The sequence below is a fragment of the Muscardinus avellanarius genome, assembly GCF_963383645.1.
Source record: "Muscardinus avellanarius genome assembly, chromosome: 1".
Lineage (NCBI taxonomy): Eukaryota > Metazoa > Chordata > Mammalia > Rodentia > Gliridae > Muscardinus > Muscardinus avellanarius.
This window is the reverse complement of record NC_137786.1, coordinates 217,040,720-217,065,068: the sequence shown is the minus strand read 5'-3', so window position 1 is coordinate 217,065,068 and position 24,349 is coordinate 217,040,720. Positions and strand designations below refer to the sequence as shown.

The window sequence follows — 24,349 nt, the reverse complement described above, 5'->3', positions numbered from 1 at the left end:
GTGCGGAAATGAAGGGCTGGGCCCACGCAGGCCACTTCCCTGAGTCAGAGTTTCAGTGGTCCAGACAGAGGAAGCTACCAGTCCTGGTACATGTTTTGGCCCATTTACCTTTATAATTCAACCATATCATAGAGATTTCAGTGAGAAGAAATAATATGTTACAAGAAAGAAGAATGTGTTACAAGAAAGCATATTTTAATGAAGAAATAATGTATTACAAGAAGAAATAACATGTTACAAGAAAGCATAGTTTAGTGGGCTGCATATGTCAGAAATAACTCCATTATTTCACAATTATTTTTACACCATTAGCTATTTTGAAGAAAACATAGTTTCATATAACAGTACAAACTGGTGCATCCATTTAGAAAACCTTACAGAGTTGTATGTAAGTTGCACTTGTCTATCTATAAGTGAACTAATGAATCCCCATTCCTGTCAAGTTAAAAAAGAGAGTAGTTAGCTCTTACACTTTATGGAATGCTTCAGAGGAAATATAGGAATAATGACCACTGACATTTGACCAGAGGAAACTGATGTGTTTGATGTCCGACTCTATCACCTGAGACCTGCTAAGTCGTGTCCTTCCTATTAAGTTGTTCTTGGTGATATTAGTTCTAGATCCATTTGATAGGAGCATTGATATTAAACCGCAAAATTACTCCTGGCAGTGTCCAGAATATATGTCGGGAAATTCTAAAAGCAGCTTCTGTTTCCCTCCCAGTTATGTCAGTCAGCCAGGTTAGTAACTAAGTAAAGGATAGGCCGCAGATTCCGGGGACTGGCGGGGTGCCTCAGAGACACGCAGAGGCCGAGGCAATCTGGCTAAGTTCCTCAGTGCATTACCAGCGCTTAGTTCTTCTTGTTTTTCTTGAGATAGCGAGCCCGCAAAGACTTGTTCAAACCCGTGGTTATTTTAAAATACATCCAAGAGGGCAGGATGGAGTTTATGGAGCCCTAGGAAAAGAAACGAGGGAAATCTGTAATTAAGCTGACAAACGGGACTAAATTGAATTATGTGATCTTGTGTTTCATTCTACTATGATTTAATTACAGGCAGATTTTAAAGTTCTTGGGTGTAGTTTAAAATGAAGCACCAGTGCCTTGTATGTTTAGACAATATGTATATCATATGCTATTTTGTAACTTAATAGGAAAGAAAAACTTCAAATAAGAAAATGTTGACTTGGGGCGTAAAAACTCTACATACCATAAGAGAATGAATTGGATATCCGGTGGTCCGGGACTGCAAGCCCACGGTTTTAATCGCAGACTTCACAAATGTCTCCGTAGAGGGCTTGTCCAGGGTTGGCTTTCGGATTTTAGACAGTTTCGTAGCTACGTAGAATGGCAGAACACTCTAGAAAGAGACAATACCCGCCCACATGTCGTTAATTAGGAAGGCCACAAACTCAGGATTGAGCAGAACACTCTAGAAAGACAATACCCCCCAAATGTCGTTAATTAGGAAGGCCACAAACTCAGGATTGACAGTGATGCTTGATGGATAGAAACACTCAGATGAAATCTTGAAGTTGATATCTTTAGAGAGAGAGAAGAAGGGAGAGGCAGCTATCGAAAGCCAGCTTGATAGAATGCTGGCAGCACAGAACAAACTGTAACAAGTCAATCTAGGAATAAAACCACGGTGACTGGGGAAGATGCTAAAAATAAGCACAAACATACCTTTTCAAATCTTTAAGAGGGAAGGAATTGATGGGAATCCAGAGAGCAGAGGCTTGGGATAGGAAACCCTGACTAAATGTAACATTATTACAGAACTAATGAATCTGAAATTTTTGACATTTTGCCCTCCTAAAGAGATAACACCATCCCTCCGTAATTTATAGCTGCTTAACCGTGCTCTCCCTGCCTTAGTCCTTATACAGCAGACAGTTCATTCTCCTAGCTTTAGGTTACCACTTTTCTCCCCTCGTTTCTTTCTTTCTTTCTTTCTTTCTTTCTTTCTTTCTTTCTTTCTTTCTTTCTTTCTTTCTTTTTTTGGTGGTACTGGGGTTCCTGGAAGCCCTTCTACCTCTGGGCTACACTCATAGACCTATTTTTATACTTTTTTTTTTTTTGTGGTACTGGGGTTCCTGGAAGCCCTTCTACCTCTGGGCTACACTCATAGACCTATTTTTATACTTTTTTTTTTTGTGGTACTGGGGTTCCTGGAAGCCCTTCTACCTCTGGGCTACACTCCCAGACCTATTTTTACATTTTTATTTGGAAACAGGGTCTCCTAAGCCAGCGCGCGCGGCTGGCTTCGAACCTGCGCGATCCTCCTGTCTCTGCCTCCCAAGTGCGGGGATTACATGCGTGCGCCACCACGCCCGGCTATTTTTATACTTTTTTATTTGGAAACAGGGTCTCTTAAGCCAGCACGGCTGGCTTCGAACCTGCGTGATCCTCCTGTCTCCGCCTCCCAAGCGCGGGGATTACAAGCGTGCGCCACCACGCCTGGCTCCCCTTCCCCTGGTTTCTTATAATGCTTCTAAGTTTGCCTGCCTGCCTGCCTTCCCACCTTCCCTCCCTCCCTCCCTTCCTTCCTTCTAAGCTACACCCCCAGCCGTTTTTAAAAAAAAATTTATTGAAACAAGGTCTTACTACATTGCAGATGACCTCCCCAAACTGCTGAGGCTGGCTGTAGACCCCAGATCCTCCTGTCTCAGCCTCCCAAGTACTGGGATTACAAGCGTGTGCACCACACCAGGTGGTGCTTCTAAGTTTTATAAACTTTTCTACTGAAAAGATAGGACCACGTCCTATTTTCAACATTCTCCCTAGTTTGGGGAGAGGTAGTCTAACACCATGGCAACTGCTTGAGTAACTGAAAGACACCTGACGGGCCATGAGTCGGGTAGCCAACCTGAACATGACCTCTCAGAGGCATTTCACTGAGGTTAGAGTCTTCACTGCATATGTTTTCTATACTTAGGATGGGATTATGAACATAGAATATTAGGAAGTATTAGGGATATTAGGAAATCCTAATATTAGGAGTCCTGAGTAATGGTAAAGAAGATTCTGTGATTGCAAATACCTTGGGCATGGTAGCTCACCAAAGGAGAATAGTCTCTTCATCTTATATGTGTGAAAAGTTAAAATTACAGTGATATTTCTATTCAAGAAGAGCATCTATTCCAACATGTGGTGATCAAATAAAAACTCACACATTAGGAATAAAATTGAGATCTATTCCACATGATGGGTTTCTTTGAGACCTGGAAAAAAAAAATCCAGGTTCCATGTTTCTTTGTGCTTTTGTTTTGTATGTGTGTGTATAGATATGTTTTCATAATTTTACATTGTTTTTTTTTCCTACTTAACAAACAAACCCCACCATCCTTAACTTGTGGGCTGAAGTTTCAGATTACACATAAAGAGCCAAAAGCCTAAACAGTTACTCTCCATCTTTTTCTTTCTCATCCCCATAGCCACAAACATATACTAACTAAACCAACTTAGTTAACTAAACCATTCAAACACCTAGGCCTACTTCAATTATGCAGCTTGAGTTTGGGGGACGGTACTGAGGGCTGAACCCAGGGGCATCTTACCTTCAAGCTAGACCTCAACCCCTTTTTATTTTGAAATGGGGGTCTCACTAAGTTGCTGTGACTGGCTTTGAGCCTGCAATTTTCCTGCCTAAGCCTTTCAAACACTGGGATTGTAGGGTGCACTGCCACACCTGGCATGTGACTTGATTTTCTGAGAATTTGTTTGTTGAAATTATCACTATACATTTATTCTTCACTTAAGGAGCAAAGTTGTGTTGTTGTTGTTAAAAAAGATTTTGATTTTAGACGGGCGTGGTGGCACATGCTTGTAATCCCAGCATTCAGGAGGCTGAGACAGGAGGATCACAGTTCACGGACAGCCTCAGCTACTTAGTGAGGCCCTCTGCAACTCAGTGAGACCCTGTTTTAAAATAAATAATAAAAAATAGGGCTGGGGGGTGTATCTCGGAGGTAGAATGCCCCTGGGCTCCATCCTTAGTACCACATAAATAAATAAATAAGATTTTAATTTTTTTTTTTTGGTGGTACTGGGGTTTCTGGAAGCCCTTCTACCTCCGGGCTACACTCCCAGACCTATTTTACATTTTTATTTGGAAACAGGGTCTCCTAAGCCAGCGCGCGGCTGGCTTCGAACCTGCGCGATCCTCCTGTTTCTGCCTCCCAAGCGCGGGGATTACAAGCGTGCGCCACCACGCCCGGCCAAGATTTTAATTTTAAAGCCATTTTGTTGCAAGGGTGTTAAGAATATAGATCAAAGAAATACTTCCAACTGACACAAAGTATGAAATATGTAGTTCAGCTGGGTGTGGTGGCACACGCTTGTATTCCCCGCGCTTGGGATGCTGAGACAGGAGGATCACACAGGCTTGAAGCCAGCCTCAACTGGCTTAAGAGACCCTGTTTCCAAATAAAATATAAAAAATAGGTCTGGGAGTGTAACCCAGAGGTAGAAGACCCCTGGATTCCATTCCCAATACCACCAAAAAAAAAAAGAAAAAAAAGAAAAAAAGAAAAAAATATGTAGTTCATTAAGTAGTTGTTCACCAAAGCAAAGCTGAATAGCAAACAAAGCAAAACAGAATTTATTGGTTATAAAAAAAAAGTTTTTTTGTGTGGTATGGGGAGGGGGGCCTGGAAGGGGGTTGAACCCAGGAGCATTCTGTCTCTGAGCTATACCCTAGCCTTATTTTTTATTTTGAAACAGGGTCTTGCAAAGTTGCTGAGGCTGGCCTCAAACCTGTGATCCTCCTGTCCTCCCAAGTACTGGGATTATAGGCGTGTGCCACCATGCCTGGCTAAAAAGTAAAAAAAAAAAAAAAAAAAAAAAAAAAAAAAAAAAAAAATCCAATATGTATCATAAGCCTGCTAAGGGTACTATAAAGTTTAAAGTTTTTCAAGATAAAGATGATGTGATATTTATATTTTTTAGTTGCATTATAATTCTTGGTTTCTGTTTTCCATCCATCCTTCCTTCTCCCTTAATAGGTATACTGGACTATTTTGCTCTAGAAGTAGGCTGCACTGCCTGACTGAGCCACTTGGTGGTGCCACAAGCCAACGCATCCCTTGGCTGCGCTGTGGAGAGTCTAGAGAAAGCCTTGGCTCTGGGGGTAGGGACGAGAGGTGCACACCAAGGAATTCCAGGGTGAGCTATATTTTTCAACTAAGAAATACAATTTCTATTCTGGAAAAGGCATTAATTTATTTGAAATCAAGGCGAATTCCATGGCTTGGTAGAGGATGGGAAGGATTCAGAGATGAAATTGTGTTTGGACTAAGTCCTCAATGTGGTGGAGTTTGCCAGGATGAAAATACAAGACCAACAGGAGCAAAGCAAAGGAGACAGAGAGGTGTGGCGTTTGCAGGGAGCTGTCAGTGGGTTCAGTACAGCTCAAACATCGCCTGTGCGTGAAGCAGCGGCGGTGCCACAAATCCTGGCACGGTTCCGTCAAGTTCTAGGTAGGACACAGGCTCCAATGAAGATCTTTTTTAGTTTGTTTGTTTTGTTTTTGTGATTCTGGGGATTGAACCCAGGGTCTTTAATTTGGAAACAAGATCTCACTAAGTTGCTGAGAGCCTTGAAAAGTTACTGAGGCTACAAACCTGAGATTCTCCTACCTCAGACTCCCAAATATTGGGATTACAGGTGTGTGTGACTCTGCCCAGCTAGACCTGGTCTTCTTTACCACTATCTTGTCAATGTTTAAAAGAGTACCTGGTACGCCGGGTGTGGTGGCGCACGCTTGTAATCCCCACGCTTGGGAGGTGGTGACAGGAGGATCGCGCAGGTTCGAAGCCGGCCGTGCTGGCTTAGGAGACCATGTTTCCAAAAAAAAAAAAAGAGAGAGAGAGTACCTGGTATACAGTAGGAGCACAATGAATATCTACTGAATGAATTTATATGAGAACAATTTGTTTTGTGTGATGGTTTATGTATGTAATCCTAGCATGGGGAGGCTGAGACAGGAGGATTACAGGAGGCTGAGAAAGAGGAGAGAGAGGAGAGAGGAGAGAGGAGAGAGGAGAGAGAGAGAGAGAGAGAGAGAGAGAGAGAGAGAGAGAGAGAGAGAGAAAGAGAGAGAGAGAGAGAGAAGACACACACCAGGAAGTTGATAATGAGTTTGAGCCAAATTTTAGCTCTCCTGAAGCTGAAGAAGACGATCTATTTTAACAAAGGCAAACACTGATCCAGCTAGTTGCCAAGAATTGTAAAATGAATAGTTTAAGTTATGTAAAAGGAGAGAGGTACCTTTTCTATATTAAGAAGTCATTCAGGTACATCCTTAAACTGTTACATAAAATAATCCACTCCTCTGCTTACTCAGGAAAACATGGGAAACCGGTCAAGAGAGTGTTCGTACTTTTATGGGAAGCATTTGGAGCAGAACAGACTTTAAAAGTTGCTTAAACTCAACAAGTTGGCATCATGAATTTGGCCCCAGAAACAACCTGCTCTTGACAGCTACAAGTATCCTGGTTTCTAAATTTAGAATCCCAAACTGAAAATAATTGGTTAGGCTATAAAGAAAAAGGTTTTGAGGTTTTCTTCTTCTTCCTTGCTCAGCATTTTTTTTTTAAAGATAACTTGGCATCGTTTTCTTTCTCACTCACTAGAATAGATTGGTTAGGTGTTCCTCTGGTGTTCACAAAACAGTTGAGGTGGCTTTGTTTCAGAACACAAAAGCTGCTACAACTTATGCCATGGAGCAGTGAAAAGGATGCCCAAAGCTGTGAAGCAGATATTCAGACATCAAACATGCAATCTTGGAATCTCACATGGCAGCGCTTCTTCAGGCATATTCTACTGTGTATAAACATGGCTCTCAACTTTGAAAAATGACCAGAACAATTCATAAAAATGCTTTGGGATATCAAGGACCTCAGCAACTTCGTGAGACCTTATTTCAAAATAAGAATAAAATAGGGCTGTGGTGTGGCTTAGATGTAGAATGCCCTGGGTTCAATTCCCAGCACCACCTACCTACACACATACACAAAATCTGAATCATCATATACATATATATATTCTAATTTTGGAATTTGTGTTACCCTACCTGCAGACTATGAAAGCTTTCCTACAAAAGGGCCCTGGGTTATCTCTTTGGTAGAAAACCTTAGATATTTTAGAAAATGTTAGGGAAGAGGGATTATTCTGATGGTCCAGAGATCTTGGCAGCATGGCAATGGAAAAGGGCCTGTGACAATAACAGGTATACATTTTAGTGCCTAATCCCTAAATGAAGGAGTTCAAAATATTATGCTCTACACATAATATTTTTAAAATGCTGGCTGCCTAATAATCCTACAAGTGACCTACCCCAAACACATGGAATTTATATGTCAATACCTCAAGAACAAAAGGAAAATGATATCATCACACAAGAAGCCTTCAGCTAACAATAAATTATTTCCTGAGCTCATTCTAGAACAATGTTTAGGCACTAAGAATGCAGTTTAGTAGGGGGTGCTGGTAAAGGACACTGGGGGTGGAGGCTGTTTCTGTACCTGGTTAATCAAGAGAGGTCTCTCAGATGTGTTGACTTATAAGCAAAGATCTGAAAGAAGGGAGGGCAGCTAGCCAAAGGAATACATGCGTGGAGAGGCCTTTAGACTGAGAGGGAGCAGTTAGTGCAAAGGCCCTGGGAGTGAAAGTGTGCTCAGGGTATTTCAGGAATTATCAGGAGGCCAGAGAAGTAGCAGGGAAGAGAGGATACAAAATGATGTGGAAGCTTGAAATCAGTCCATCGTAGTTCTAAGAACTTATGGATTTACTCTGAATGAGATGAGAAGCATGGAAACATTTTAAGCAAAGCGGTAAAAGGACTGGGTTTTGCTTTTTTTTTTTTTTTTTTTAAATTGGTGGAAGTACTGGGGATTGAACCCAGGGGCATTTTACCTTCAAGCTATGCTCCCAGCCTGATTTTATTTCTTATTTGTACACAGGGTCTTGCTAGGTTGATGCAAGTCTCACTACTTGCTGAGGCTGTCCTTGAACCTGCAATCTCCCTGTCTCAGCCTCCCAAGTACAGAGATTATAGGTGTGCGCCACCACGCTGGGCTGGGTTTTGCTTTACAGAGATGACTGGCTGCTGTGAGCTGACTGCAAGGGCTATGGACAAGGACGGGAGTGGGGAGGCCAGGGAAGGAGACTGCACATCATGTAGCGTGAGATATAAGGTGGCTCAGAGCACAGTGATGGCGGTACAGGTCATGGGAAGTGGGCAGGCAGTAGAAAAGTTTCAGTGATCAACTAAGGCCAGTAGGATCTCCTTATGGACCAAATTTGGGGTCTGAGAAACAGGCAGTGGGGCACTGTGGGGAGGATCAGCACTGGTTGAGTCAGACCAACTTCGACTCAAATTCCAAGCCTGACAACTTAGTTTTGTGATCGTGAGTAAAATACTCGATTTCCATGCTTCCTTATTGTACTATCTTGAGGACGGAAATATTGTCAGTTAGGAGTGTAGGGTTTAAACTCTACTACATATTAATTATTTTCTAACATTTACATTTTCAGAATCATCTTGGAAAGAGAGAAGTAAAAGCCATTTTCCACAGAGATGATATCTGTTGAGGTAACCATTTAGATATTTTCATCCTTCTGGACACAGAAGTAAGCGTGAGGAGGGACCACTTGAGTTTGTGGGTTTTATGGTGCAATATACGTAAGGGGCCAAGGAAAAAGCTGGCATTTCTGGCAAGTGTGAAGATTCACCTGGCTGGAATTCAATTACACCAACCGATCTCATTTGACTATTCTGAAGCCATTTCTCAAAGTTGGTGCAGCTGACCAGGTATGGATATCTCCAGTGAGAATCCTTACATTGCTTTATAGTTCTATTTAGACTTCATTTGCACTAAAGACACACACTATTACCTCCTTTTATGGCCATTGGCAATTAACAAGAAAAATGGATGGATTCTTATGTTTCTGATCCTAGATGCCATTCCTCAGTACTATTTTCTGGCTCTTTGAAGCCCAATAGATCTCTATGATTACTCTAAGCAAAATACTTCAGCAAAATATAAAACAGAAGCATCTTACATTAAAAAAAAAACCTTGAATTTTGTTTTCTCTTTTATCTTAATTTGTACTGTTTCCTGAATTTTATAGATGGAATCAAATCAAGTTTATTCTGACTAAACAACCATATCTTTAACTGAAGTACCAAAACTACCAGCTCTCATCAACAAAGAGAGCAGAAACACTGGGAGGTGGTGGCTAAAGGGAATGGAACCCTAGAGACTTCATTATGAGGGCAATAAATTCAAATTCAAATGCTGTAGTCTTTTATAATGTCTGGCTAAAAATGAGAAAACCCACTTGCTACCCAGGGTAGCTGAAGCCTGCAAGAGCATCCTCTGGGCTCCGGTGGTCTCACCCTTCCTCTGGCAAAACCAAGCAAAGAAACCTCAGGGGATGATCCTGGTCGGTATACAATCTTGTCGACAGCATTTTCATAGAGCTGGCTTCCCAGGTCCAAGGAGGAGAACTGTATGGTGCAGAGCAACACCTCCATGAGAACCAGGAAGGCTCTGTGGGCAGAGCACAGCTTTGGAGTCATGGGAACCCAGGCTACAAACCCAGGCAGCAAATTCCCTACACTTCCCCGCACGCTGGCACGCATCACCCTCCCTTAGTATTCTCCCGGTATCAGATGACTTGGTCATGCATTTGTTTGTTTACTGTCTGTCTTCCTCCTGCAAAATGTAAACTCACCCACCACAAGGACTCTGGCTGTCCTTTCCGCCACTGCCATCTCCAATTGCCAGACTATTTTTTGATTAAAGAAATGTGGAATGATAAATATCTGCACCTCTAGTTTGGGCCCATTGATGGTACAATGTGTTTAAATGTCTCTGTCTCTCTCATGCTTTCTGCACCGTAAGGATGGTGACAGTGTCTTATTATCTTTGTTTCCTTACTGCCTGGCTAAGGACCTTGCAAGTAGCAGACAGGACTAGGCTTCTCTTCACATTGAGAGAGTCAAACAGGTGAACACGGGGCACACTGTAGATAATAAACGAGTGGAAGTTCCTTTCCTCTCTTCTTCACACCTACCACGTTGTGTTTTTTAATATATCACATTATTTATCCCACTTGTCAGAAGGGGAGACTGGGGTCAAAGCAACCTTGTAGGGGTCAGACGATCACCGAGGCAGACGCAGAACCATGGCCTGCGGACTCAGCTCAGGGTCCTTTCCTTGCTGCCCCCATACGTGGGTGACGAACGCAGTTTGTGTAGAAGTACAGACTAGACTGAGGGAGCACTGAAGTCATCATGCTTCTGCTGTGACTTCTTTTAGGACTCTTTGGTTCCTTATAGAGCAGGTTTGTGAAGAAACATCACTGGATGCTAAACCTCAGGGAGGTTAGATTCGGAAGTGGGATATTTTCATGTTTTGAAGTGTCTTCCCACAGATTGTTGATTAATACAAGGGAAACAAAAGTAACTAAACAGCAGGAAAAAGGGTCTGCACGTGACTGGGGGCAAGATCAACACCACCAAGGTGCAGAGGGCTATTATGTGCCTCCCTGTGGATGCCCGAGAAGGACAGAACATCATATATTTTGGGGGGGGGCTGGAAAAGTACAATCTGCATCTGACTAAGAGGAAGCATCAACTACGCCCCAGTGAGAAGTGTTCAATCAGAAAGAGCAGGGAGAAGTGCTCTTCAAAACTGCCAGTGTCGTAGAAGACAGAGAAAGGTTGTGGATACACACTCCAGATGAAAAGGAACTCTAGACATAGGCCAACTAAGTACCCATCTTACACTGAATGCTTTACTGGAGGACAAAAAAAAAAAGTTCTATAAAGAATAAGTGTGGTAGATACCTGCAAGGCTAAGAGTCCTGAGGGAACGAAGGTTTGAGACCAGCCTCAGCGAATTAGTGGGACCCTCTTCCAAAACAAGAAATAAAATGCAGATGGGGGTGTAACTTGGAGAAGAGCGTCCCTAATAATGAATTCTAAATTATGTAATTTCACCAGTCATTGTCTTTTGTAATACAAATTCATTTGAGGTTTAAACTTAAAATGAACTTGGCAAAAAAAAAAAAAAAACCTCAAATGTTTATGAAGGAAGGTACAGTTGTCGTATTATGTGAACGCCTAATTAGGATTCTAATGTAGTATAGAAAGAGAACCTCATATTAATTCTAATGAAAGGGGCAAAAGATCTGGTCTAAATGAAACTCAGAGCTAAAATTCATCTGGTTTTATTTGGTAGTATTTTTAAACAATTTTATTGGTGCACTATATTCTCACGTCATAATTTGGACCAAGTTGACGATGGCCTATATTCACACAGTACTCGGTGCCCCTCATTCCTTCCCTCCCAATACTAAGTGTCTGTTAACAATGTTATCTTCACATGTATACACATATTCCAATGTAGCTTTTTCACTGATTAACCTCAGCCTTCTTCCTCCCCTACCCCTCCTTTCTGGCTTTGCTGAGGTTTCCCCTCCATTATCTGGAGTCCCTCTGGTGTCCCTAATGCTCCTTAGCTTGAGCATATTAATCAAACAACAACAAATGCTGGCAAGGATGTGGGGAAAGAGGAACTCTTTTACTTTGTTGGTGGGAGTGTAAACTAGTTCAGCTGCTATGGAGATCAGTGTGGAGACTCCTTAGAAAACTAGGAATGGATCCACCATATGATCCGGCTGTACCCCTCCTGGTATCTTTCCAAAGGGGTTGAAATATACACAGTATTTGGAGGTAAAGGATCATGACATAAGCAAGTCACTCTCTAATAAGACAACTGGGGCCAAAGTGAATCTGGGCAAAGGGTATTAGGGTGTTCTTTGTGCTTTTTTTTCACTTATAACTTTTCTATAGCTTTGAAGTTGCTTCCTAATAAATTAAAGTTTATATATAGAAAACATGAAGTTTTGCAGAGTAAGGGCTGAAGAGGCACAGCTTTAGGATTTATTCTCAGTCCCAGCTACTCCATGCTGCTCAACAGACAGAAGGGCCTGGGACTAAGGCCTGAAACCTAGATGTCAGATTACTTGTGACTTTGCCCTTTGAAAAATTTAAGCATAACTTTCTTTGGCTATTCTTTAATTATAAGGTAATAAAAAACCACAAATGGTCCTCATCAGTAAAGCACATTTTTGATAAGGTTTACCCAAGAATGTGTTTCTCATCTGTTCCCCCAAATCAATACAGTGTATCAGCCCCATAATTCACCCCCAGAGCATTTATATAGCTTGTTCTATAGTGGCATTTCCAGAAAATGCTCATATATTTTTCAGAGGGAATTTTAAATGTCCTTATAAAAATACACCCTCTGCAATTTAGTGAGATCATGTTTAAAAAAGATCATGTTTAGAAAAGAAGAGCAAAACTATTGATAAGGAAGTAATATAGTTTTATTAATATAGAATCTGAAAACTATTATTCTTTCTCCCCCCAAAGAGCAATCTGATATCCATTCACATCCAGGCAGACCTAAAAAGAGCTATCCTTCCAAAGTAAACCTAAAACTTTCAAGTACAGCATTAATCCTGGAGGCTACTTAGATAGAGAGGTTGAAAATTCAAGACCAGAAGGTGCACGGGAACAATGTCAGAGGCTCCAAAGGCCCTCAGAACAGACCACTGTGTCTTGAAGCACGACCACACTCAAACTAGAGCCCGTGGAGGCACCAGGCAAAAGGCAGGCCTGGAGTGTGGCACAAAATACAAGCCATTAGCATCACAGAGACAAGAAAAACTCCAGTTCTCAAGACTGCACTGAAGTGGGGGAGAGAGGAAGAGCCGGGGAGTAGCAGGCAGAAAAGACACAGAAAAGTAGAAGGAAAGGAATGAGCAAATGCGCCAAGGGGCTGAGATAAGGATTCCCTTGAAAGACAGACGCGGGCTGCAGGCTCCAGGTGTGAAAGGTGCTGGGGGAAATGTGGAGTGCTCTTGGAGTGGAGCTGGAGGAGGAGCCGGCGTGGGTGCTTCAGAGGGTAGAGCACCTACAGGACACCGCCCTGTCCAGTCTGGCTCGAACGTAGGAGATGATGGATGCCGAGAGTGACAATGGCCTTACAGAGTTTTCCGTCCTCACTCAGATATTCAGTCATTATTTTGAATGATCATTTGAGGTTTTAAGGTACAAAAGGCAAACTACAAGGCTCACAGTAATGAAGGGTATAATGAGCACCTTGTATGTGTACTGTAGGGTATGCGAGGGGCAGGAATTCCGGGAAAGGGGTAGAAACAGAACTTCTTCGAAACAATTATTTGTAGGGTGTGGTAGTGGTACTAGGGGTTGAACTCAGGGGCGTGCTACCTCCCAGCCCCCTTTTTATTTTGAAATAGGGTCTCACTAAGTTGCTGAAGCTGGCCTTGAACCTGAGATCCTCCTCTCTCAGCTTCCCAAGTATTGGGTTTACAGGCATCCACCACCAGGCCCAGCTCCAAAATGTTTTGTAAAATATACGTAAGCATGGGGATACTCCAAGGCATTATTTGAGTTGAACAATAGCCAATTTGAGATAGACACTCATAAAATCCACTTGCTTCCTCTCCTATTTTGGAGGAAGGAATTTGGGGATATGATGCCAAAAGCACCAGGAACCAAAGAGTAAGTGGTGACTTGGACTACATCAAGACAAAAAGACCCTGTCAACATGTGTGCAAAAGAGTAAAAGAGAGTAAAAAACACAACTCATGGAATGGGAGCAAATATTTGCAAGTTATGTATCTAATAAGTGCTTAATATCCAAATTATTTAAAACGTCTGTAATTCAACAACAAAAACCCCAATTTAAAAAAAGGGCAAAGAACTTGAATAGACATTTCTCCAAAGATGATATACAAATGGGCAGTAAGCAGCTGAAAAGGTGCCCAACAACATTAATCACTGGGAAAATGCAAACCCACAACCAGATACCACGTCCTCACCTCATACCCACTGGGATGGCTGTTACATGGCTACTGTATATAAACAAACCCAGAAAATAACAATGTGCACCAAGATGTGATGACTTCAGAACCCTGCACACTGCTGGATGGGAATACAAAATGGTGCAGCTGATATGAAAACAGAATGACACTTCCTAAGAAATTAAAATAGAATCACCATATGATTCAGCAGTTCACTTCTGCATACATGCCCCAAAGAACTGAAAACATGGTCTCAAAGAGATATTTATAAACCCATGTTCGAATCAGGGTTATTCACAAATAGCTAACAGGTGGAGACCCAAGTGTCCACTGGTGAATGAGCAGATAGATGCGGTGTTCATACATACAGTGGAATATTCTCCAGCCTTTGAAGGAATGTGTAAAATGCTTCAACATGGATGAACCTTCAAGACATTACACTAAATGAAATGAGTCTAAGTCACTGGGCTCAGAGATCTGACCACAAAAGATCAAACAGCATACGACTCCACTCCTAGGCGATGTTAAAAATAGATGAACCTGGAGTGACAGGGTGGAACTGTGGTTGCCAGGGACTGGGGAGAGGGAGAGAGGGGGCGCCAGCGTTTCATGGGCATGGAGTTTCCGTTTGGGAAGATGAAAGTGTTTGGGGTCCAGAGAGTGGCGACGGCTGTATAGCCATGGAATGTACTTACCGCCACTGAACTGCATGCTCCAAAATGATTAATGTGGTAAATTTTATGCTGTGCATTTTCTAGAACTTAACAAATAGATATCAATAATCTGATTCTCTCAAAATAAAACCATGAGAACTTAACAATAATTAAGCTTGCACTCTTTATGTAGCATTTAGTTCTACTTTCAGTATTGCTACTTAACAAATTCTTGGGGATGATTTTTAAAAATCTCGACTTCACTTGCATAAGGCAGAGAGAACCCGTGTCTTTAATGGTGTGCTAACGTCACGTTCACTCGCTGAGGAATATGATTTTCTTTCGTTGCCAAGACAGCAACTTGTTGCTGTGGAAACCACACAAAAACAGGAATACTCAGGTGAAACTAACTCCACTCACCTGCACAAAGATGCCCTTGCCTCTATACTCCTCATGGAGGCACCGGGAGAAGAAATCCACAAAAGCCTAGGAGGGTGGTGGGAGGGAGAGAAAACACACATGACATCAGCTGCCTGATTCAGAGCCATGGAAACAAAAAGTAATCAACTAACCATTTAACACTGTCATTTCTAGTCATTCTTTTACTTTCAAATGAAGGAAAAATTAATGAAAACCACCTTAAAACCGCAAGTGATTTTTATCTGCCACCAAATGATTTATTATCTTACCAAATATAATGGTCTAGATCAAATGTTTACTCAACTGGAAAAGGTTCTTCTTTATTTTAGACTTGCCTAGAGTATGTTCCAGAGATAAGAGAGCAAGACGATTATAAGGGTTGGGGTGATGACAAGATTTTCTGGAAGGCAGCAGTGGCTGCGTTTTTTCATAGGAAAAGGGAGGGGGGCGAGTGTTTTGCTCCGTTCCTTCCCTGACATATAGCAAGTTCTTGTTATGTATTATAATTTGCTTATTTTTCCCTAAAAGCTTGTTTAACTTCAACATCTGAATGGCCATTCTTCCCTTGGGAAATGTATTCCATGCTCAGTAATGTATCTGAAGATGATGCTGTTGACCCGCAGGCAGGATCAGCTGCATTCTGAATTATTGTCCCAGCAGTCATGTGAGAAGCTAAATGGTGGTATTGTATGAAATTATGACATCTTACAGAAAGCCTAGGAAATTCTTGTCATACCCTAGAAATGCCGATGAGCAGCTGTGAGCTCTAGACCAAGTGGCAAAACAGTCACACGCTCACCAGTCGCCGTGGTCCACTGTACGTTTGCGTGCTGACTGGCCATATTTCTTCTATGTTGTGCAAAGCTGACTCATTTCTGTATCTGACCTCCAACCTCAGACACTTTAGCATCACGTTCTAACCAACTGAGTAACTGGCCAACTGAGTAACTGGCCTGGGCCAGTTCTCTATGGAAAAGCACAAGTAATACTTTTTTTTTTTTTTTTTGGTGGTACTGGGGTTCCTGGAAGCCCTTCTACCTCGGGGCTACACTCCCAGACCTATTTTTACATTTTTATTTGGAAACAGGGTCTCCTAAACCAGCGCACGCGTGGCTGGCTTTGAACCTGCGCGATCCTCCTGTCTCTGCCTCCCAAGCGCGGGGATTACAAGCGTGCGCCACCACGCCTGGCACAAGTAATACTTTTAAAACAGTAAATTCAAGCCTGGCGTGGTGGCACATGGTTGTAATCCCCGTGCTTGTGAGGCTGAGACAGGAGGATCGCACAGGTTAAAAGCCAGCCTCAGCTACTTAGTGAGACCCTGTTTCCAAATAAAGTATAAAATAGGTCTGGGAGTATAGCGCAGAAGTAGAAAAGCCCTTGGGTTCCACCCCCAGTACTACTATACTACTATATATATAGTGGTACTATATATACATATATACTGTATATATACATGTACATATACAGTAAACTCCGTGGAGGAGAGGAAGCGGTGGCTGCTCTGATGTGGGCACCTGTGGGTCTACCCCTTGCTCTGCATGTCTCCAGCTGTGGTTGTCCTGAAACGCACAACAGGTACTTTCCTTTCCTCCCTAGCCCACCGGAAAATTGCCAAGGATAGAACCTCAAGAAATTTAAATCTGTGTTAGCTGCTTGCACTGAAAATCACTCTGCAGTCTTATAATTTACTGAAAAAGTCACTCCGCAGTCTTATAATTTACTGAAACGCTGGTCACCTTGGTCGCAGAGTAGATGGTCAGCAGTGGAACTGGACGCATGCCACTGGCGGAGGAGATGTTCAGAATGGCCCCTTTAGATCTGAAGAGGAAAATGTACCAAGTCAACGGGCTACATCATATACACAACTGTTGGTTAATTACAGATCAAGACATAAAACGGCATAGCTGCTTTTCTCACACACACTCCCAGCCTTTCATTAGTGTGTGATATGTTTGGTCAGAGAATGAGGCATAATTCAATCAACTAAAAATAGCTCTCCTTTGCTATGAGCTCACTTCCCGGTCTTAGTAATCCAGGGCGTGACTGGGTCACATCTCTTCTCCTTGAACTGATCTCTCCTCCCTGAGGTCCTCTCTGGCCACACCATCAAGAAAGCTCAATTGAAAGGTGCAGTAGGAGAATGGGTGCTTAGCGTGACCCGATGCCCGGATTGGCTCCCAGTACCAAAACAAACACACACACATTCTCACAGACACTCTTATATTCCCTCTGTGCACCTTTATTTGGCATAGCATCACATATTTACTACAGTATTTAATTATGCTCTATGTAGGAATGCCTCCATCCCACTTAGCAAAAGTCACAAATATCTGGATTTTATTGCCCACCTTTCTTTAAACACTCTGCTAATGTTGAGTATATAACAAACAGATACATACTAAAACCTCTGGCAATGGGTGAACGGCCATGCCCTGCCCTTGTGCCTCCCCTGGGTTGTAGATATGTGGGCACCAAAGAGCTGACTCTACAACTGTGTGACTCATAGCCAGGCGTGGTGGTGCACGCCTGTAATCCCAGTGCTCAGGAGGCTGAGACAGGAGGATCTCAGGCTCCAGGCCAGGCTTAGCAAATGAGTGAGACCCTGTTTCAAAATAAAAAGGGCTGGGGGGGTATATCTCAGAGATAGAATGACAATGGGTTCAATCCAGGAGGGAGGGAGGGAGGGAGGGAGATGTGACTATCGTTCATGAAATCTTAATTATTTTGTCAAAGGGCAAAAATCAATTGCTTTTTTAACTTCTAGAGACCATTATAAATTACAAGTCAGAAAGTTATCAGCAATTTCTAATTTTACAAGTAAATGAAAAGCAGTGTAAAAACAGCAATGCTGTGAATATACCAGTTGTTAGCAAGCATATATAGGTTAGGCAGGCAAAGTGTGAAATTAAGATTTTAGGCATGTCAGAACTAACCACCAACTCCTCCCCTCAAATCTCCTTCTTAGAGGTCTGCCTGTTCTCCCCTCCCTCTCCCTCTCCCTCTCCCCTCCCTCTCCCTCTCCCTCTCCCTCTCCTTCTCCCTCTCCATCGTGTGCTGGGATGGAACCCAGGGCCTCCCACATGCTTGGCAGGTGCTCTACCACTGAGCTAAAGTCCTTTTCTTCAGCTACTGAAATCTGACCCCACCAACCCCCCCCTCCTCCAAGTCAGGTTTCTTTCCTTCAACCAGGTTTCTCTTTGTCTGAATTGACTGCTAGAAAGTCTAGTTTTTAAGTTTTAAAACAGGGACTACCTAGACCCCTTTAATGCAAAGTAACAGAGGAAACATGATTAAATGGCATCTAAGTTATTTCAGATATAAATCTGAAAAGAAATAATCCCCAAAGGTCACCCGCTCCATCTGCCAGCCTCCAGGCAAGATGCCACTCCAACCATCAAAGGGAGTCTGGATCCCGGGCCTCATGTGTGTCAACGGAAACAAGTTGTTTTTTTGTGATTTTTTTTTTTTAAATCAAAGTCCTTATTAGTAATACATACTTCTCGAGCAATGAAATCCATTAATCTGGTGATAGAAATAAAATTTCAAATTTAAAAATGTAATTAAGGGGGTTTGAAAAAAGGTGAAAATAAGTGATTGATGGGTGAATTACATCATTCTTCTATATTTTGCTTGTGCCTCTCTCAGAAACAGAGCGTCTTCTTTTTAAATATTAAGGTAAGAGGAGTTTTAAGGTACCAGGAGTTAGAACCCAGCCCTCTAAGATAAAAAGACTGGTGAATTAACAATGAGTACGTAGTTATTTCGTCTTACCTATATTTATGAGAAATTCCTTGGGTAAAAATGGAATAAAAACCACTTTATTACAAGAGGCTTTTAATACAATATCCATTTATGGTGTTTGAATTATCTTTTATCTTTTTAGAGAGCTCTGTGAGTATGTTACAGAGCTTTGTGACTATGTTAAAAACCATTGAACTCTACACTTTAAATGGATACATTTTATAGTATATAAAATATGCATTAATAAATCTGTAAAGAGAGAAAATATACTTATAATATACTGGAATGCATCACCTTTAAGCAGGGTCAGATCCCAGTGGAGCGGATGCAAAGAACTATTGTACCCTACGCAACATAATATGCTTTCTGAGAAGTAGCTCCAAATCCTGACAGGTTAGCCCTTTACCCCTAAGCATCCTAATAGGTATGGGGTTTCTCTCATCTAACCAAGAATTGTTATATCTTCACTCACAAGAAAAGAAAAAGCAAGCCCAAATGAGATACAGATGTTTTTCACTGAAGCTACCACTGCTGGTTTTATCAGCTAGATTCTGTACTTTCTTCTGCTCAAACTAGATGGGGTGGCTGTGTGTGCCCTTGAACAAAAATCTTGCATCTTTAAAGATTTCATGTCTTGACTTCCGGGAAGATGGCGACCGAGAAAAGCAGGGCTTAAGAGCCCCACTAACAACCAATCTCCATTACCACAAAATCAGCGCCTTTCATAGCCAGAAAACACCATCACCAGAGAAACAAAAAAATCACCAGGCTCCAGAGAGAAAAGCGGACTGAGAACAGAGCTCAGAGCCACAGAGGAGATACACCGGCCTCACGCCCGAGGACGCGGCAGCAGCGCTTTACTGCCGGCGGCAGCGCAGAGTTCACCGGACGGCTACAGCAAGCCTAGGTGAGCTGCTGCAGAACAGCCAGGTGGGATTTTTCAGCGCAGGGAGCATCTAAAGCTCCCAGTGGCTGAGCTCAGCACACACTGCAGGGACTCAGAGTGGAACTCAAAAACAGAAAAGAAATACGCCAGCCTCACGGCCAAGGGCGTAACAGTGGCGCCATATTGCCACCGGCGGCAGCAGCACCGAATTCACCGAGTCCAGTACAGCTACATCTGCGTACTCAAGAACAGTGAGTCAAATTGTGGGCCACAGAGGAGAAATCCCAGTACTGTACTCCCTGGGACTTGACCCAGTGGGGGAGTGGCGGTGGCAGAGATATCACACCATAGGAGAACACCCAACCTGGCACCCCCCACAGTCTAAAGCAGCCTCTATCGACTCTCTGGGTCGGAGACTCTGTGATACAACCCAGTAAAGGAGTAGTGGGGTCTGAGATACTACTGACTCGAGATCCAGAACACCTTAAGTGAAGTCATAGTGACCCAAGGGAAGGACCCAGAGAAGGCACAAACTTCTGAAATCATGGGAAAGAGAAATAATACTGGAGCAATGAATGCCCACAACCCCACAACATCAGAATCCGATAAAACAGAAAATCAGAGATTTCTAGAAGATCAAATCAGGAAAATAACTGTAGAAATAATAGAGGTGCTTCGAAAAGAACTCAGAGAGAGTCAAAAAGAGATAAAGGATGCAATTAATGAAGTAAAGGCCTCAATTCAAAGCACAAACAACCGATTAGACCACATGGAGAACAGAATCTCCTTCTTAGAAGATGATCATTCCAAAAATGAACGCATAGTTTCTAATCTAGGAAAAAATATCCGACAGCAGGAATCTGACATTGAAGAAATATGGGCCCATTTTAAGAGAGCTAACCTAAGAATAATTGGAATAGAGGAGGGAAAAGAAAGTGAAACCAAAGGGATCAACAATCTCTTCAAGGAAGTAATAGCAGAAAATTTTCCAAACATAGAGCAAGAGGTTGATACACAGGTCCAGGAAACTTATAGAACTCCCTTTAGACAGGATCGAAGAAGAGGATCCCCATGCCACATAATTGTCAAAATGACCAATGTGGAAGCCAAGCAGAGAATCTTAAAGGCAACAAAAACAAAGGGCCAAGTAACATTCAGAGGCAAGCCAATTAGAATCACTCCAGACTTCCCAAACCAAGTCATGAGAGCCAGAAGGGCTTGGAGTAACATATTCCAAACTCTGAAAGAAAACAACTTCCAGCCAAAAATTTCCTACCCAGCAAAACTTTCTATCAAATTAGATGGGGAAATAAGAAGCTTCCATGACAAACAGAAACTGAAGGAATTTATGTCTTCAAAACCAGCACTAGAGAAAATACTCAAAGAGATTAACTACAAAGAAGAAATAGGTAACACACACCAGAACCAGAGAAACAAGAGTTTCCATCCAACAGTCAACTAAGATTGGTTATCTGTGGAGATTCATTACTTATGTTAGTCTTTTACCTATCTCTAAAGGGTATTGTTTGCCTTTATTGTTGTTAATTTTTAGGATTTCTAGTTGGAATATTAATATACCTTCAGATATAGCATTTGGAAATATTTTATTCCATTCTATTAGTAACTCTGTTTACAATGTCTTTGGATATACATTATTTTTTTTATTTTTTAGGGAGTTTGTATACTCTTCTGTTGCCTGTGCCATTGAAATCATATCCAAGAAATCACTGCCAATTTCAATGTTGTGAGGTTTTATGACCCAGATTTTCTCCTAAAAGTTTATAGTCTTAAGATTTATATTTAGGTCTTTTATCTAGTTTGAGTTAATACTTGTATGTGGGATTAGGTAAGGGTCCAATTTTATTCTTTTCCATGTAATTATTATTTTTCAACAATATTTAGTTAAAAGATTATTATTTCCACCACCAAATGTTCGTGGAAACCTTGTCAAAAATAACTTGACAATATAGGGAAGAATTTAGCTCTAGGCTTTTATTTAACTCCAATGGTTTATATATCTGCCTTTAGAATAGTACTACACTGTTTCAATTATTGTAGCTTTATATGGTTTGAAATCAGAAAATATATATCTTCTAGCTTTGTTCTTTTTCAAGATCATTTTGGGTATCTAGAGTCCATATTCCATATTAGGATAGAGTTTTTTTCTGAAAAATAAATATATAAATATATGATAGTTTCACCTAAAAAAATAGAAAAAAAATATTCTCTGGTAAGAAAGAAAGTAAAAAGAAATATTGAAATGTTATCTTTAAGTCATCAAAAGCTTGGTATCAGACAAATGAAACTGTTATGTGAGATTATCATTGTTAATATTGGATAAATTGCTATAATACTAGATGTCAACCACTAAGCCAAGCATGGGAGGGAGGGATGGGGAGAGAATGGGGTGGTGATCGGGTGGGGACTGACTGGGCGATGTGTACATGTATGTCTACAAAAGTTTGTATCCCACTATGATGTATGAATACAGTGCACCAAATTAAAAAAAAAAGATTTCATGTCTCATAAATGATATGCAATTTAAAAGTCTTTAAAGGTGAAAGTTTAACATTATCAAAATACTTTTAACAATTAAATCAAACAGACTCTTAAAACATGACTCACCAAAGCCATGATTTTAACAGAGGAAAAGTCATTTAAAGATAATAAAGCATTTTTCCCATTAAAAAATTAATATCAATAATCCAACCTGTCACAATTATACAGTCATGCTCCTTTATCTATTTACTCCTCGAGGCAATTAGGATCACTGTGCCTCATGTGTCCTGTCCTGATTTAAAATTCTAGGTGGGACCTCCTTTGAGTGAGTGCAGTCAGAATTTTAGGGTACTCTATACAAAATACAGTATTTGCATTTTAAAATACATTAAAACAAATCTAAGGCTATTACAGTGTTATATAAAGCGAGAATGTTTTAGACCTAAAGATAGCATTTATAATTGTACCCAAATGATGGTAGAAAAGGCTGTCCTACTGTCAAGAACACATATTTGTCTAGCAAAAACCTTCCCACACCCACACACGTTCAATTCTCGTTCTGTCTCTCTAAGGATAATAATATTCAACTCCGTTTTGTCTGAATCACAAATAACATACTGGCATTGCCTGTCTTAATCCTCTACTATATGCAGTACCTACTCTTTATATAGAAATGGGGGTGAACATTTGGGACTGGCAGACACAAAGGACTCTTCTTTAAAATCAACCACTCTGTCTAGCTCTAATCCTCCATCTAAGCAGAATTAGTGACGTCAAACCAGTTTCCATGGCACAGCTAGACTCATGACAACTCTGTTATATCAAGCAGAAGGACGAAATGGGCTGTGTTAATTGCACACAGAAACAAACACAGAGCCAAATTCTGCTTAATCTCTCATTTTCTGGGGGTTTGGGAGCAATTCTAAGATTGGAAGACACATTAAGAGTTTTGCTGAAGTTCTATAATGAAGACTCATGTTGCTCATCCTCCGGCACATTTCCCGATGTGACAAATGTCAAGAAACACTTTTTGTGATGCAATGTTCTTAATTCATCACACTGCTTACTAGGTGCAGTCACAGAATGGTGTCTTTGGTGTAAATCACTGAGGGTCCACTACAACTGAAACACTGCTCAAACAGAAAATACCACCTGCTGACAAGGAAGCACCTTTTCATATATACATGTTCCCTTCCATTATTAGTTCCCTTACAACCCGAACCAACTCGATAAAATCCAGTAGCTTTTATTTATAGCTCTCTACAGCTATGCTTTCTAGAATTCCCTCAGACCTGTGTAGTTCCCATAAGACATTCTTTAATTGTCAGTGGGATTTAAAAATTACCAAGCCTTTGTCCCATAAATGGCCCACTGTCCTATCAGCCTTTGTAGTATCCTTGTCCTCACCTCTACAAAAACACTACTGTCATACAGGAATAGGTCTCCTCTGAAAGCAGCCTCTGATTTCTGCCTTCCTCAGGGAACCTCAGCCAGGCCCCGTGCCGCAGGTGAGGAGAGGGAGGTGGGGAGGTATAAATGCTGCTGTGAAGAAATGGAACTGCCAGGTCAGTGCAGACACCTGTTCATAGGGTCTGATGGCAAATGAGGGAGATGTGCAGAAGACTTCATCACGATTCTTTACAATTCCACTTCCTCTCAGAGAAGACGTAAGCACGCTCTTGCAGGGTCATTACACACACACACACACACACACACACACACACACACACATTTTAAGCTTAAACATAATACCAAAATTGGTATAGGCAGTTCTCTAACAGAGTCTCAAGAAGACAGAGAAATATATTGAAATAGAGTTCTATGTCAGAAAAGAATCCTGGAACACAGGGGTCAGGCATATAATTAGAACCAGCAATCCAAATACTTACATTATACAAATATTGCTTTGTTGAAGAAAGTTTGCAAACATTTAGCACATGAAAGAGAATTACCTGCCCTAAAACACCATAACATGTCATAATTCCACCTTAAGCAATACAATATGAAAGAGGCTATTTTTAGCTTTTCCATGGTTGTTATGGCAACCACCTCCTGGCTCCAGCTGTACACAATGTTTATAATTCCAGGGAAGTAGAAAGAGCAAGTTTCCTCTATAATGTAATTATGCACTTTCTACTTCTATGGTAATAATACCTTAGTTTGATTATAGATACTTGTTTAGCGACAGTCGGTTGGCCCTAGGCTATAGTTCTAGAGGGTTTGGAAAATCTCATACATCAGA

The 24,349-nt window shown here is 41.4% G+C and overlaps 1 protein-coding gene across 1 annotated transcript in view; it reads right to left on the bottom strand.

The window, feature by feature from the left end:
- Positions 1-852: 852 nt before the first annotated feature.
- The window catches only part of HSD17B12 (hydroxysteroid 17-beta dehydrogenase 12), a gene marked incomplete at both ends in the record, with an annotated part of 190,309 nt that continues 166,812 nt past the window's right edge, over positions 853-24,349 (bottom strand). The window contains 4 exons of the mRNA XM_080692845.1: positions 853-957; positions 1,211-1,360; positions 14,979-15,044; positions 16,718-16,799. Coding sequence (XP_080548971.1) covers positions 853-957; positions 1,211-1,360; positions 14,979-15,044; positions 16,718-16,799 — 403 coding nt within the window. The remainder of the gene's footprint in view (positions 958-1,210; positions 1,361-14,978; positions 15,045-16,717; positions 16,800-24,349) is intronic.